At 35.5% G+C, this 13,770-nt stretch overlaps 1 protein-coding gene and 1 long non-coding RNA gene across 3 annotated transcripts in view; one reads left to right on the forward strand and one right to left on the reverse strand.

Moving 5' to 3' along the window:
* The window catches only part of LOC140053271 (uncharacterized), a 53,679-nt gene that overhangs the window by 4,568 nt on the left and 35,341 nt on the right, over window positions 1-13,770 (forward strand). The window contains exon 2 of the long non-coding RNA XR_011846135.1: window positions 330-401. This is a non-coding gene — a long non-coding RNA (uncharacterized lncRNA). The remainder of the gene's footprint in view (window positions 1-329; window positions 402-13,770) is intronic.
* The window catches only part of LOC140053223 (uncharacterized), a 27,802-nt gene continuing 14,032 nt past the window's right edge, over window positions 1-13,770 (reverse strand). Inside the window, exons 10-13 of one of the 2 annotated variants that reach the window (XM_072098478.1) lie at window positions 4,149-4,193; window positions 2,092-2,136; window positions 1,638-1,682; window positions 1-989 (exon numbers count right to left, since the gene is read on the reverse strand). In XM_072098478.1, coding sequence (XP_071954579.1) covers window positions 958-989; window positions 1,638-1,682; window positions 2,092-2,136; window positions 4,149-4,193 — 167 coding nt within the window. In that variant the 3' untranslated portion in view covers window positions 1-957. Of the gene's footprint in view, window positions 990-1,637; window positions 1,683-2,091; window positions 2,137-4,148; window positions 4,194-5,823; window positions 5,910-13,770 lie in introns of those variants that run through there. The other variant, XM_072098479.1, reaches the window with a different exon arrangement.

The following is a 13,770-nucleotide window of genomic DNA, read 5'->3' on the forward strand; positions in this document are numbered from 1 at the left end:
AAAAGGTTAATACATATGTTTTCTATAGTGAAGATTTAAAAGTTGCCAAAGACATATTATGGAGTTCTGATTTTATGTTATTTGGTAGAGAATTCCATAGTTTAGTTGATCTATAAACAAAAGTTCTTTTACCCTGAGAGTTAGTTAGTCTTTTTCTAGCCTAGAATAACGGCTTGAAACGTATCTTCTAATTTCTATTGTAGGGAACACCCTCAAATATCGATTTTCAACGAATCACTGATAGCAAAGCCTGTACTAATTCACATATTTCACTAGCGTGATACAGAGTACGACACTTAGCTTTGTTATCTTATTTTTTTTCCACTCAGGAATTCTTCAGTTTGTTTCTAGTTGTTGACGTACACACACAGCAGTGTTAAAAGAAATGATGACAATCTGAGGTAGGTGTGTCTCATTAGAGTGCAATGTTGAATGAACTATACCCTAATATTGGGGTTGATATGGTTATTTATGTTAAAATTCTTGTAATATTTTCCGTTCTTCGGGGAGAGAGGGGCTATCCAGGTAAGCAGTGGCATAATGCAGAGGGCTGAGGCCCCTGGTTTAGGAAACCTAAGTGGTCCTCGGCCAAGTTCCAATGCTGGAGGCCTTGGACGTTTTAAGCCTTTTTGGAATATTTTAATGCCCATTTTTCCTCTGGGCCCCATAAGCTCCAGGGACCCTGGGTTTACCCAGTGAGCACTCATAGCCATTACGCCACTGCAGGTAAGTTGCACTCAACACCACAGTTGATTTGTGTAGTCTAACTAGGGTCATTGAGGGAATAGAAATAAATTATCTAAACTCGTCAATGCATTAACTTCATTAATCATTTTCTTTTCATCAAGTTTCTTAAATTCTGAATTCTTGAATTCATTCATCTTGTCTCCTACTCTTGAACTTGAGCTCGCTGATAGCCATTTTCTAAGATTTCCTTGGGCATGTTCGTTACACCATTCAGATACTGTTAACAATCCATGTTGATATTTCTACAAGAAAGTAAATACAAATTGCTATGTTTTTGGTTTTATATATATAAATTTATATAAATTTGAAAAATATAAGAAATAGAAAAAAGTTTTTATTAAAATACCATAATAATAATTCAATTTTTTAATTCAATAATTCAATTTTTTAATTCAATAATTTAATTTCGCCATGATATTCATTGCTGGCCTAGGTACTTTCACTGCCTGGAGGAGGCGTAGAATCTAAGACCACAGCGTTGATAGTCTTAGGCTTAGAATTAAACGCAACTGATTCGCAACAAGTTTATTGTTAAATTTTTACTCATGTTTTATGGCGTTCTCTTTCTGTTTTATAATTTGTTACCTTTTGTATTGTTACATATTTTTATATAAACGAGCAATGAATTTCCGAAAGGATTAGTAAAAGATTTGAATTTTTATTAAGCCAGTGGTTTCATCTTGGGCTTAAGTCTAGGCTTACGACCTTTATTACAATCTGCCTCTCGTATTTTCACCCATGAGTTAGATGTATATATACCATACTGTAAATAGAAAATGCCTCAATACAATCGAATAAGAACTGTAACTCACAATTAATAATATTAATGTGAACTAGGAATTACAATTCTGCAATATTAGGACCCCCAACTCTATTGAAATAAAACATACTTTCTGCATTGCTTAATGGTCCAGCTTCACTTTTTGATCGTTTACCTAAAAAGAAAGTATTTTAGGACAGTAATTACAATATCCATGTTGATGAATACTATTACTATATAACATTTTATTTAAACTTCCAAGAGACATTTTGAATTAATCAACAACATAAAATATTAAGCTTTAACTTGTTATTTTGTGTTACTTTTTGGCAACTTTATACAACCAAACTACAATACAAGTTGCAAAATGACATTGAAATCATTCACTAAAGTACCACGTCAGAACATAAGTCAAACTGCACCTGATTAAACTTTAGTTATATAGCAGTTTAATAAGTTAAATTTGACTACTATACAGTAATATTTATTTAGGTAGCCATGCTTTAAAATAAAAAATAACAATGACAGAAAATTTGTTCAAATAGAATCATCATGGCACTAAAGAAAAGAAAAAAAAGACATACCTTTTGGAGAACTTGATGGTTCAGCTTTTCTTTTTGATCGTTTACCTGTAAAGAAAGTAGTTTTAAACAGTAGTTCTCAAATTAATATAATTAAAAATTGTTTTTTCCTATAGACCTATCTCAAGTGTGATATACTGTAAAACTTTTTTTTTTCTTCTTTCTAATCTGTGGAAATACTATATTTATTTTTCTAATGTACATGATCCCAAAGATGTTTGTGCACTATAATTATTGATCAGTAAGAAGCAAATGTCATAAAATATTAAAGACATTTTTTTCTTTAATTTTGGACGTTTTGTTAGAATAATGCGTAATGTATTACTTCAAAAATATTAAACCAGATCATTTCTTGTCTTAAATGTATGTGATTCGGTTAATTATGATGAAAAGAAAAAAAACAATGCACTTAAGCTAAGTAGCTAGGGGGAACAGACGATCGGGACCACGGACGATTGGGCCCAAGACAATCGTGCCCACATTTTGCGGTCCCGAACGTCTTATGCGTTGGGCCCGATAGTCTTACCGGTTGGTCCCGATCGTCTTAGCGTTGGGCCCGATAGTCTTACCAGTTGGTCCCGATCGTCTTAGCATTAGGCCCGATAGTCTTTTGTGTTATATAAAATAATGTGCCACATTTCACTCCTAGTGCTTTTCTTGCGTAAATTAGATTTTAATTAAAAAGGTTAATTAGATTTTTCTGATTTTATCATAATTTTCCCCTAATTAACACTACTGGTTTTAAGAATTTCTTACCAAATATTTATGATAAATGTGATTGATTGTGATAATATTATTGTGTTGTATGTAGGCCTAGGCTAGGCCTATTCCCGTATTTAATTTTTGCTCTATACAGTGTGATATAACTTGACTTCACTCTCGCGACAAAATTAATAGAACATGTGTGAAACCTAATTTGATAATGTACATATTTTCATATTTTTCTGACTTTAAATCAAATAATTATTTTTTTCTAATTTTTGAGAATGTTTTGGGCCTGATCGTCTTATTCATTGGGCCCGATCGTCTGGGCCCGATCGTCTCTGGTCCCGATCGTCTTTCACCCTTGATGGGCCCGATCGTCTTCCACCCTTGATGGGCCCGATCGTCTTTCACCCTTGATGGGGCCGATCGTTTCACGATTTGGGCCCGATCGTCTTGATGTGGGCCTGATCGTCTGGGCCCAATCGTCTGATAACCGTAGCTAGCGTCAAGTGCCCTCTCTTGGGCTAGTCTATTTAGATTCAAGAAGATTCAAGAAATTTTATTTGTCCATAAAAATGGAAATTCACTTTGCTAGGTAGATTATTTAAAAACGTGCAGTATTATAACAGATTAAAAATACAAGATAAAAAGTAAAAAATACTGTTAAAAATGTAAAACTATTAAAATTGCATTAACGTCTTACATTAGAATTAAAAATATGAATGCTATTTACAACGAAGGATTTTCTAGTTCTACAAAGATTTGCTCTTGGAGGTCGTAGCCTAATGCCTGATCTATTTAAGTTATAACAGTAATGTAACGGATGAGTGGGGTCTTTCATAATATTGTTTACTTTTTTTAGAATACTCTTTTCATAGATAAATGAACAAGGCGTTAGATCAGCTTTTAGGCATGGTTTTGTAGGCCTAGCTGGTAAACAGCGGTATGAACATTGTACGCTAGCTATAGGCCTATGCTGGCCTTGTCTCCTTGCTGAATTAATTGTCTTCCGTTTGGAAATTGGAAAAAACCCTGTATTTTCGCTGAAAAGCTACAGTTCTTTGGTGCACCAAAGAACGAAAATGTCAATCCGTGCACGATGCATGCTAGTATTTATAGCACGCTGCTTAAATTATTAGAATCGACTTTTATTTCACATTTTTACCATTTAAAGGTGAAAATATTGTCACAATAGGCCTATAGTATTTATTTTTACATAAAATGCAGTTTGTGACTTTCAATTAGATCGAAATAACATATACCAATGCCATTATATTAAATACAATATAATAAAAGTGAATTTGTGATTGCAATAACAGAATATTCACTTTTTGCAAAAAAAGAAACAAACATACTTTCTGTATTGCTTGATGATCCAGCTTCACTTCTTGATCGTTTACCTAAAAAGAAAGTATTTTAGGACAGTAATTACGATATCCATGTTGGTGAATACTATTAATTAATATAATTTTTCCCTGCAGACCAAATTACTACCGAATCACTGAAATTATATGGATGACCAACAAAAAGATATTTCTAGTAGAGAGTCATAGACTTTTGAAAGTTCTCGGCCCCCGTCTCTGTTTAAGGTTGGACTGGATTCTCTCTTAAAGTATAAATAGCCTCCCATATTTTCCTGGGAATTAATTTGTCCTCTCGGAATAAAACCTTGACGTTAGATTTATCAAGTTCGTGGCCTGTGATTTTAAAGTGTTCAGCAATGGCAGACTGATTGGAGGGGGTTATTGCAATATGTTCTTCGATGCGTTCCCTCAAAGTCCTCTTTGTTTCACCTACGTAAACTTTGTCACTGCCTTTACAAGGAAGACGATAAACTACTCCTGATTTGTCCTCAATGGATACTTTGTCCTTGGGAGCGACAAGAATTTGACAAAGTGTCTGATGTGGTTTAAAGCTCAGATACAGGCATGAATTTTAAATATAATATTTGGTTAATTGTACATAAATCAAATATTTGTAACAGAAATCAAGACGAAAAAACATAAATTTCCCTTAATATGGTCAAATACAAAAATTTTACACAATTCCTTCCATAAAAACCAGGAAGACTTTTTTTCAGTAGTTAGGTAGTTAACCTAATGTAGTAACATGTCTTGTGACTCCCTAGAAGGTGAAAAAAGATGGTGGATACACGGTGGATAATTTTTGCTATAGCATGAAAATAAAAATCTGAAGTTGAATAAAAATTCCAGAAATGTAATATTCAAGTTATATTACCTATACTTAGTCATCTGATAAAATTTTTTACCACACTGTTATGTTTGTTTTCAATATGTTATAGATACTGAGACTAGAGACAAATGTAAATACAAGTAAACACTGTTATTTTATTCAGCTCAAGAAGCCGTGTCTCCATAACAACTTCGTGTCTCTCCTGCGCCCTCTATCTTGTCTAGAAGATCATATTAATTATTTAGTACAATAATGTAACATCCCTCTTCTTAAGGAAAAGTTGCGGTTATGCATAAGTGGATATTATAATAATAAAGAGTTTAATATTATTATGTTGTCTGTGGTCATTATTGTTATTCTCTTGTTATAGTTAACATTAATATTCATAAAAACAATCACTGCTCAAATTACATAAGTGTTCATTATGATTATTGTCCAACATAACTGTATGTCCATGTAGAGTATGGTTATCAACACTAAAGTCTCAAAACGATAATAACTCACGAACAGTCATTGTTCATTAAAAGTTTTCAAACAGTTCCCTATAAAAATTAACTTTCTCTCTAAACAGTTCTGTAACACAACTATTTACAAACGTGAAGTATCATGGGTGCTTATCTTGTAGTTTATTCCATGATGTGGTCCTTGAATTTCTCTGGCATAGTGTGGGTTCGTTTAGGTCTCGTTTGCTGGGCTGGTATGATGTTTGTCTTTTGTTTCCCAGTTATTTGTGGTGTGATCGATTGTTTTTCACTAGGTTGTTTGCTCAGGGTGCTAGTTGGTGTAGGTCGTATGTTTATTCGATCTCGCTGGTATTGTACACCTTCTGGTGTTATTACTGTGTAGTTGCGGTCGGAGGTGCATTGAACAACTTTGGCTGGTTGCCAGGGAAGTTTATGCTTGGTACAGAGTTCTTGACTTTCCTGTTGAACATTAATGTATATGGTGATGGAATGTCTGATGATATGGGGGTATCTCTCAATGCACATTCATTTAGACTAGACAAAAAGTAGTGAGCCCTCTAGCGGTCATTTGTGATTTCTGAGATTCATCGAAGCGCGACAACATCACCCGGAAATGATGTGAATTTAAAATTTTAATAGGGTTAAACTCTTTTAACCAATTGAAAGCCTTAAATTATAGTTTCTTATGAATAATTCATGAGAATAATTAAAGCAAGGGTTGAAGAAGCATGTGACTTGGTTTGTGGAACAGGATAGCAGTTATGATCGTGTCAGGTAATCATTGAATTTGCTCTTCTTTTTGTTAGATTTTATACGGTTTTTATCAATAATAATATTGTACATTTTTACGAGACCATAAAAAAATTCCTCAATTTTTGAGTAAACGAGTGACTAAATAAAAAGTTACTATGTAATGTAAATATTCGTTTGACAAAAAATGGGCATGTTGATATTTTCAGGTATTTTTTAAATGGCGATTGAAATAGGTAAACAAATCACATGTATAACGGTGGTTTGTGCGAAGCTGGGCCTAGCCTTGATGGTCCAACGCGTACTGCGTGTTAATCAATGCGTATAAGATACACACGTAGTCGTTTAGGCCAATTTTTTTACATGTTTATTTATTAATATTAGGCCCCATTCTCATTTATTTTAATTAATGTACTGAATGTACCACACTTTACAACTCTATATAAATTAGATTTTGTACTTGTATTAAATTCAAACGTTTTATGGGATTTAAAACAACAAGCTAGGCCTTGTAGTAGGCCTAGGACCACATGCTAGGTTTTTCAGCCTAATTTATCATGCAGTAGGCCTATACCTCTAGCCCATCTTTCAAATACATATTTAAATTAACATACTTTTTATATTTCTATATTTTTTATAGGATCTGACTCCAGAAAACATTTGCATCACTTGAAAGCGGCTATTTATGGACAGCATGTTGACATTAAAAAAAATTTGACCAGCTCTTATTAATTAAATGTCTTTTAAATTAAAGGTTTTCATTATAATGAAATGTACGGTGACAGAAATTTAAATGATTCTCATAATTGAGGTTTCTCATAGATTTAATATTGAAGGTAAATAAATAAAGCTGTGTGTTATTCTTGCCTTTAGAAATAAACATGTTGTTAGTACTATATTATTAGGCCTAGGCCATTATACAAATTAAAACTAAAAAAATACAGTAATCATATTTAAGGCCTACACAGCAGTACCTTACTTGATTTGATTTTTTTCAAATATTTAATTGATGAAATAAATGAGTTTGACTTTTCAATTAGTTGCCATTTTATTAGTTTCTGTGTGTTTTTATTTTTATAATTTTATACAACAACTTTAAAGTATTGCGCAGAAGTGATCAAATTATAGTAGGCCTATTTGTATATTATTGTCGCTTAAAATTATGCAGTTAAAGCATTTGATTTTAGGGTGACAGAAACGGTTAGGCAAGAAAAGAAATAAATTTGGGAATTTTGTTATGCGGTAAAAATAATTAAACATAATTTACCCCTAATGCATGTAAATGTAGAAAACATTGCTTATGTTAGCGCGACCGAAACTCGCTACTGGGAATAGAGCCTGCAAAAGCGACGCGTACACACCTACTCGGGCACCGGCGGAGCGCGATCGATAGTAAATATACCCGATTTCAAATGATCATAAAATTCTTTTAAAAAATATCAACATTTTGATTTTTTGAGGATTAAAAGTAAAGATATTGAAATTTAACATAATATTTACAAATATGTATTTAAAAATTCGGAAACAATTTTAGCGTGATATTAAAACAAAGTTTTTAGAGTTCCGCGATTTCCTACGCAGGATTTGTTTGTTTTCATTGTTAATGGGCGAATGTTACCTAAACTAGAATCGTTATAAATCTTTTAAATTTGTATTATAAGTAATTTCTTTAGTATTCTTAGTAACATCGAATGTCTCTAATTAACTAGCAGATATTTATACTAACTATTGTTCAATAATAAGCGTGTATGAAGTGAAAATCTATAGTAATAATGTTCTTAGTCAGTTCGCCTCGCTCGCGTGAAGTCTTCGGGTTTCTCAATACAATTCTCAGCGGTAAAGATAGGCTCGCGCTAATGTTTAAATCAAAAGCGCTCTCAAAACACTTTTTGTCCAAAATTCGCAATATGACGTGAGTGTGAATGCGACAAGAATTTCATTTAAACTCTTTTCCCCTTTCTCTGATTTCTTTAGCATGCTTTTGAGTGTTTGTATGCTTCATTCAGCTCTCCCATTTGCTTGTTGGTGGTGTGGAACGCTTGTTCTGTGGATGATTTCGTGGTTGTTGCAGAATGCTTGCAGTGTTTCACTTGTAAGCTGCGATCCATTGTCTGAAATGATTGTAGTGGGATTTCCAAACAGTGAGAATATGGTTTCGAGCTTTTTGATGACTGTATTGCTTGTCGTGTTTATCATTTGGTTTGCCCATATGTATCCTGTGAAGTAGTCAACTGTTAATAGGTATTGCTTTCCTTCAAATTCAAACAGGTCGATTGCAATGATTTCCATAGCTTCAGATGTATGAATGGGTTTCTAAGCTCGCGCTAAGGTCAAATTTTCAGATTTTGAAAAACATTAGCCAAATTGAAAATCCTTTAGCCAAATTTAAAAAACCATAAAAATTCCAAAAAATGTTTATTAAATAAATAATGCATGTATTTTTTTTTTTTTTTATTTCTTTTACATTTATATTATTATTAGGTATCCCAATGAACCTGATTTTCGTTACTGCGATTTTAACACGTTCGTGAAATTTCTAAAAGTGACTTGTCTTTGAAGTTAAAAATATACTATTTCTTATGTACCCATGAGAATAAAAATTATATGCCTGGAATGATCTTGTTTAATTTAAGGGATTATTTTTATATATTTATAATCTATGTTTATTAAATATTTTAATAGAAAACGCGAGTTAAAAATGAGGTACAAAAGCCGGCGAGCCGAAATCCGCGCGCTAAAAATAACTTTGGAAAACACCTACCCATTTTCGCACCCGATCGCACGAGGTCCATAATAGGTGGTAGAGCAATTTTTGTTGCATGTTATCAGGCTTTAAATACTCTTTATTTTGATATGTAAATCGGTTATTATTATTATGTACATCCGCCCCAAATGTCAATTTTAACGATAAAAATTGAATTTTTGAGTCTTTCTCATTATCAAAATCTGGCTAATTTAGTATTGAATTGAAGCTAATTTATATTTCTGTTTGATAAAACACATCGTTTTATTTGACTTTGCGTGGACCTCGTGCGAAGAGGCCAACAAGACCAACCCCTGAAAAAAATAATCCCTACCATAAATATCAGTGTTTACCATTTTCCTTACAGTTCTCCGCTTATTACTAAATTACCGTCGCCCAGGCAATGTGCATGGTATGCATGTATTAGCGCGTTAATTAATGATTGGATAACCCCCGCAGTGGACTGTTCCATTTTCTGAACTAGTCTTCGCCGCACACGAGGCATGTCGAAAAATGTCGCCTCTCATCATGGAATATTTGCTTCTAAACGTCAATTTTACCGGTTTATTAAATTATTTAATAAGTGGAATATTTATCAATCTATTATATAAAACAAGAAATGTACCGCAGAAATTTAAGAAGCTTTGAATTTGCTATGCAGCTGCCGTAACCCATTCTATGTAGGCGGCCGAAACGCGCTTTGGCCAGGGTTGCCGTTGCAGTATACGCTGTTTCTTAGCTATTCAATTTAAAGCGCAATTTTCGGTTAGAATAATTAATCGAAAGGGAAATAAAATTAAACATGTTAACATTATACTATTGAGGTAATTACTTTGTTAAATTTAAAATTCCCCTTTTTAAATAACAGAACAGCCTCGTTTACGGAAATATTTGTCCACATGTTTCTGTTTACATTTTCTTCTCGAAGTTCATTTTCTACGTCGAAGAATAGGGACTTCCCCTTTTATTCGCTCATCATATTACGTCGACAATGGCCGGCCATGAACCAATCACATTAACTGTGTGTCATTAAAACGTCATCGAGGCACGCTCTGCGCATGTTTAAACAGAACTAAAAAAATTAACACGGCGATCGTGACGTCGTCACATAAAATGCTGTGGTGGTAAAAAGTGTACCCGAGTCAGAAAGTACCGAAGTGTGGCGAATTCTCGCTCCCATAAGAAGTCACGCCGACCAGGCTAGGCCTAGGCTTGGAAATGTATTTTCGCCAATTTGGCGAACGAGGCAATAATTTTTTTCGCCAAATGGAGACTCCAGTCGCCATTGGCGAATTGGCGAGCGGTTAGCGCGGTTTTACTGGTAGTTTTGATTGGCTTTTCTTTGGTGGGTTTGACGTGCATCACAATTGTTTATGATACGTTCTATGTCTGCGTTAATTCCTGGCCAGTATACTGATTGTCTGGCTCTCAGTCTGGTCTTCTCAGTTCCTTGGTGTTGTTTGTGGAGTATGTTTAGGATTCTTGGTCTCATCTCTTTTGGTATGATGATTCTGGAACCTTTGAGAATTATACCATCGTGTATCGCTAGTTCGTATCTATTGAATTGAATTGAAATTTATATTTATACTGGGTAACCTCTTCAGTCAAAGACTGGATGTTGCCAATACGCATGGGTAGTTTTGTTACACTGGTTTTTTTCGTTTGGCCATCCATTCAGTATAATTTTGCTGAGTTCTTGTAGCATGTTGTCTGCTGCGGTTGCTTTTATTTTATCTATGACGAATAATTTCGTATCAGTCAGTTCGTTAATCTGGACATCAAGATCAGGAATTTGAAATGTTCTCTGATTAGTGTCTATGCAGCGCGAGAGGCAGTCTGCTATCGGGACTTCTTTGCCTGGTACATATTTGATTGTGCCTTTGTAATCCTGCATTTGCAGCATCAGTCGTTGGAGTCTGCTTGGCATTTTTGAGATGTCCTTCTTGGCAATGTCTTCTAATGGTTTGTGATCAGAGCAGATTGTGAATTCGCGTCCAAACACATAATATCTGAAGTGTTTTATGGCCCATACGACAGCTAGTGCTTCTCTCTCAATGTTACTGTAATTTTTCTCTGCAGGAGTTAGCGATTTTGATGCGTAATGTATTGGTTTATCTTGTTGCATGAGCACTGCTCCAAGGCCTTTCATGCTTGCATCACATTGGATTGTGATCTCTTTCCTGGCATCAAAATAAGCGAGGACTGGAGTGTTTATGATGGCGTCTTTTATGTTGTCGAGCGCTTTGTCATGGCTCGGTGTCCATTCATATACTGCATCCTTCTGTAGGAGCTTCCTTATAGGCTCTGTTAGATGGCTCAGCTTCGCAAACTTGGACAGATATTGTACTAGTCCCAAGAGCGATTGCAATTCCTGTTTGTTGGTAGGTGCTTTTAGGTTCTTTATAGCTGTTACCTTTGCTGGATCGAGTGCAATTCCTTCTTTGCTGAGTACATGTCCGAAGAGCTTGACGTTTCGCTTGTTTTGGCACTTATCAGGTTTTAGTTTGATGTTTTCCTTTCTACATGCTTTCATGACATCTTGTATGGCCTTCTCATGTTCATTACTGGTTTTGGCTGCTATTAAGATATCATCTTTGATGCAGAAGACATTAGGAATATTGCCAAATATGCCATCTAGGTCCACTTGGAAAACGTCTTGTGCAGATATCAGTCCGACCGGTAGTCTTGTGAAACAAAATCTCCCGTAAATTGTACTGAATGTTGTCAATAGTTGTGATCTGTTGGTAAGTGGTATATTCCAATACCCGCTTCGGAGGTCTAGCGTTGAAAAGTATTTCGCCTCGCGCAGATCTGGGAGTATGTCATCTAAGGTTTTCGCGTAGTAGTGTGGTCTTTTCACAGCCTTATTGAGGTCATGAGGATCCAAACAAATACGGAGTGTTCCATTCGGTTTTGTTACCCAGTCCGTTGGTTCACGCACTTCCTTTATGATTCCTAGGTCAGTTAATCTGTTTAGCTCATTGCGTAGCGGTATCTTCAGTGCCTCTGGCGTTCTTCGGGCTGGCTTTATGGTTGGTTCCGCATCTTGTGTTAGTTCGATATCGTATTCATTCTGGATTTTTCCTACTCCTTTGAATGTCTCGTGATTTTCTTTAATGAGTTGCTCTTTTGTTGTGATGTTTTCACACTCTTCAATATCAAAGTTTGTGCAACAGTTTTGCTCTTTCTCACATGGGTATTGGACAATGTTTAGCTTGCAGCATAGATCATGGCTGATCAAGTTGTTACCTTTCTCGGTTATGATAAACTCCACATTGTTCAATTTCATCCGATTGTGTTCAACACTACGTGCTGAAACTTTGCCAAGGTTTTTGATTGGTATGTTTCCATAGCCTGTGAGGTTTACTGACGATTTCTCAGTTTGATGACGGGGACCAAATAGAGCTCTGTATGTGCTGTGATTTAGTATATTTTTAGCGGCACATGTGTCAACTTTCGCTTTAAGGCGCATGCTCTGTTGGTGGTCGGTTCTAACTATTATGACAGCGTATTTTACACCTCTGGTTGATCTGCTTTCGCATGTATCAATGTTAATCACGTCAAGGTCAAACCCGTAGTTTGCTAGGTCAAACCCGTAGTTTGCTGGGTCATCGAGGTCATCTGCGGTCGTCTGTATTTCATGCGCATGTCTGGGGTTCTTTTGCCCAGACAAGCATTTCTTGGCCCAGTGGTTTCGTTTTCCGCATTTTCTGCATGACTGGCCATACGCTGGACACTGTCTCGGTTTGTGTACCGTTCCACAATTTTGGCACTCTCGGCTCCCAGATGCGTTAGTGTTTTTGTTTTGCTTTTTGTGTTTGTTGTAGTTAGGCTTGTTGTAGTTTACTCCCTCTTCTTTGCTGTTAGTCTCGTAATCCAACGCTTTTAATTGCTTGTCTGCTGCCTCGCTGATTCTCAAACTTTCTAGTGTTGTTTTCAGATCAGTGTTTTTGTCTTTTAGACGAAAGATTCTGGCTTTCGCAGCCGCGTCAGAGCATCCTATTAGTTTGTCTCTTAGCATCTCGTCTTCTTTCGTATCAAACTTACATTCTTCTGCCAATTGTCTTAGACGGACAGAATATTGGTCGATGGTCTCGCCAGTTTCTTGTTTTGCCGTGTAAAATCTGTGCCGTTCGTATAGAACTTTCCTTGTGGGCTTAAAATGTTCCTGTAACTTTGCTAATATTGTGTCATGGTCTGTCATTTCTGCGTCTGTGAGCCCTAATGTTTTTAGTCTCTTACGGCAGTCATCTCCCATGATTGATTTTAGGTCATTGCCTTTGGCGGTGTGATTGCGTAAGCCATGATATGGTGTACGTCGTTGTACAACGCTACTCACGGTTTCACGTTTTTTTACTTGTTGGACGCCTCACTGCAACGTTCTCTCGGCGCTCTGTCGGCGGTGCAGGGGTTAGCTAGCCTAGCTGACTTTCTCGTTATTTTACGCAAAGGAATCTTGATTAATTCTCCTGTCCTTTGGTCGGGGTCACCATGTTATGTTTGTTTTCAATATGTTATAGATACTGAGACTAGAGACAGATGTAAATACAAGTAAAGACTGTTATTTTATTCAGCTCAAGAAGCCGTGTCTCCATAACAACTTTGTGTCTCTCCTGCGCGCTCTATCTTGTCTAGAAGATCATATTAATTATTTAGTACAATAATGTAACACTGTTTATTTTTCGTAGCTTTTTAAAATTCCTCTCTATTTACAAAATTTGTGTACAAAAGAATAGAGATTTTACTGTGTAATTTGAACTACTACTACTGATAAGAAAGTGCTTATTTTCAACAAGCTCCTATAACACAAATAAAATCCCAAAAATT

Source organism: Antedon mediterranea, chromosome 1 (genome assembly GCF_964355755.1).
Source record: "Antedon mediterranea chromosome 1, ecAntMedi1.1, whole genome shotgun sequence".
NCBI lineage: Eukaryota > Metazoa > Echinodermata > Crinoidea > Comatulida > Antedonidae > Antedon > Antedon mediterranea.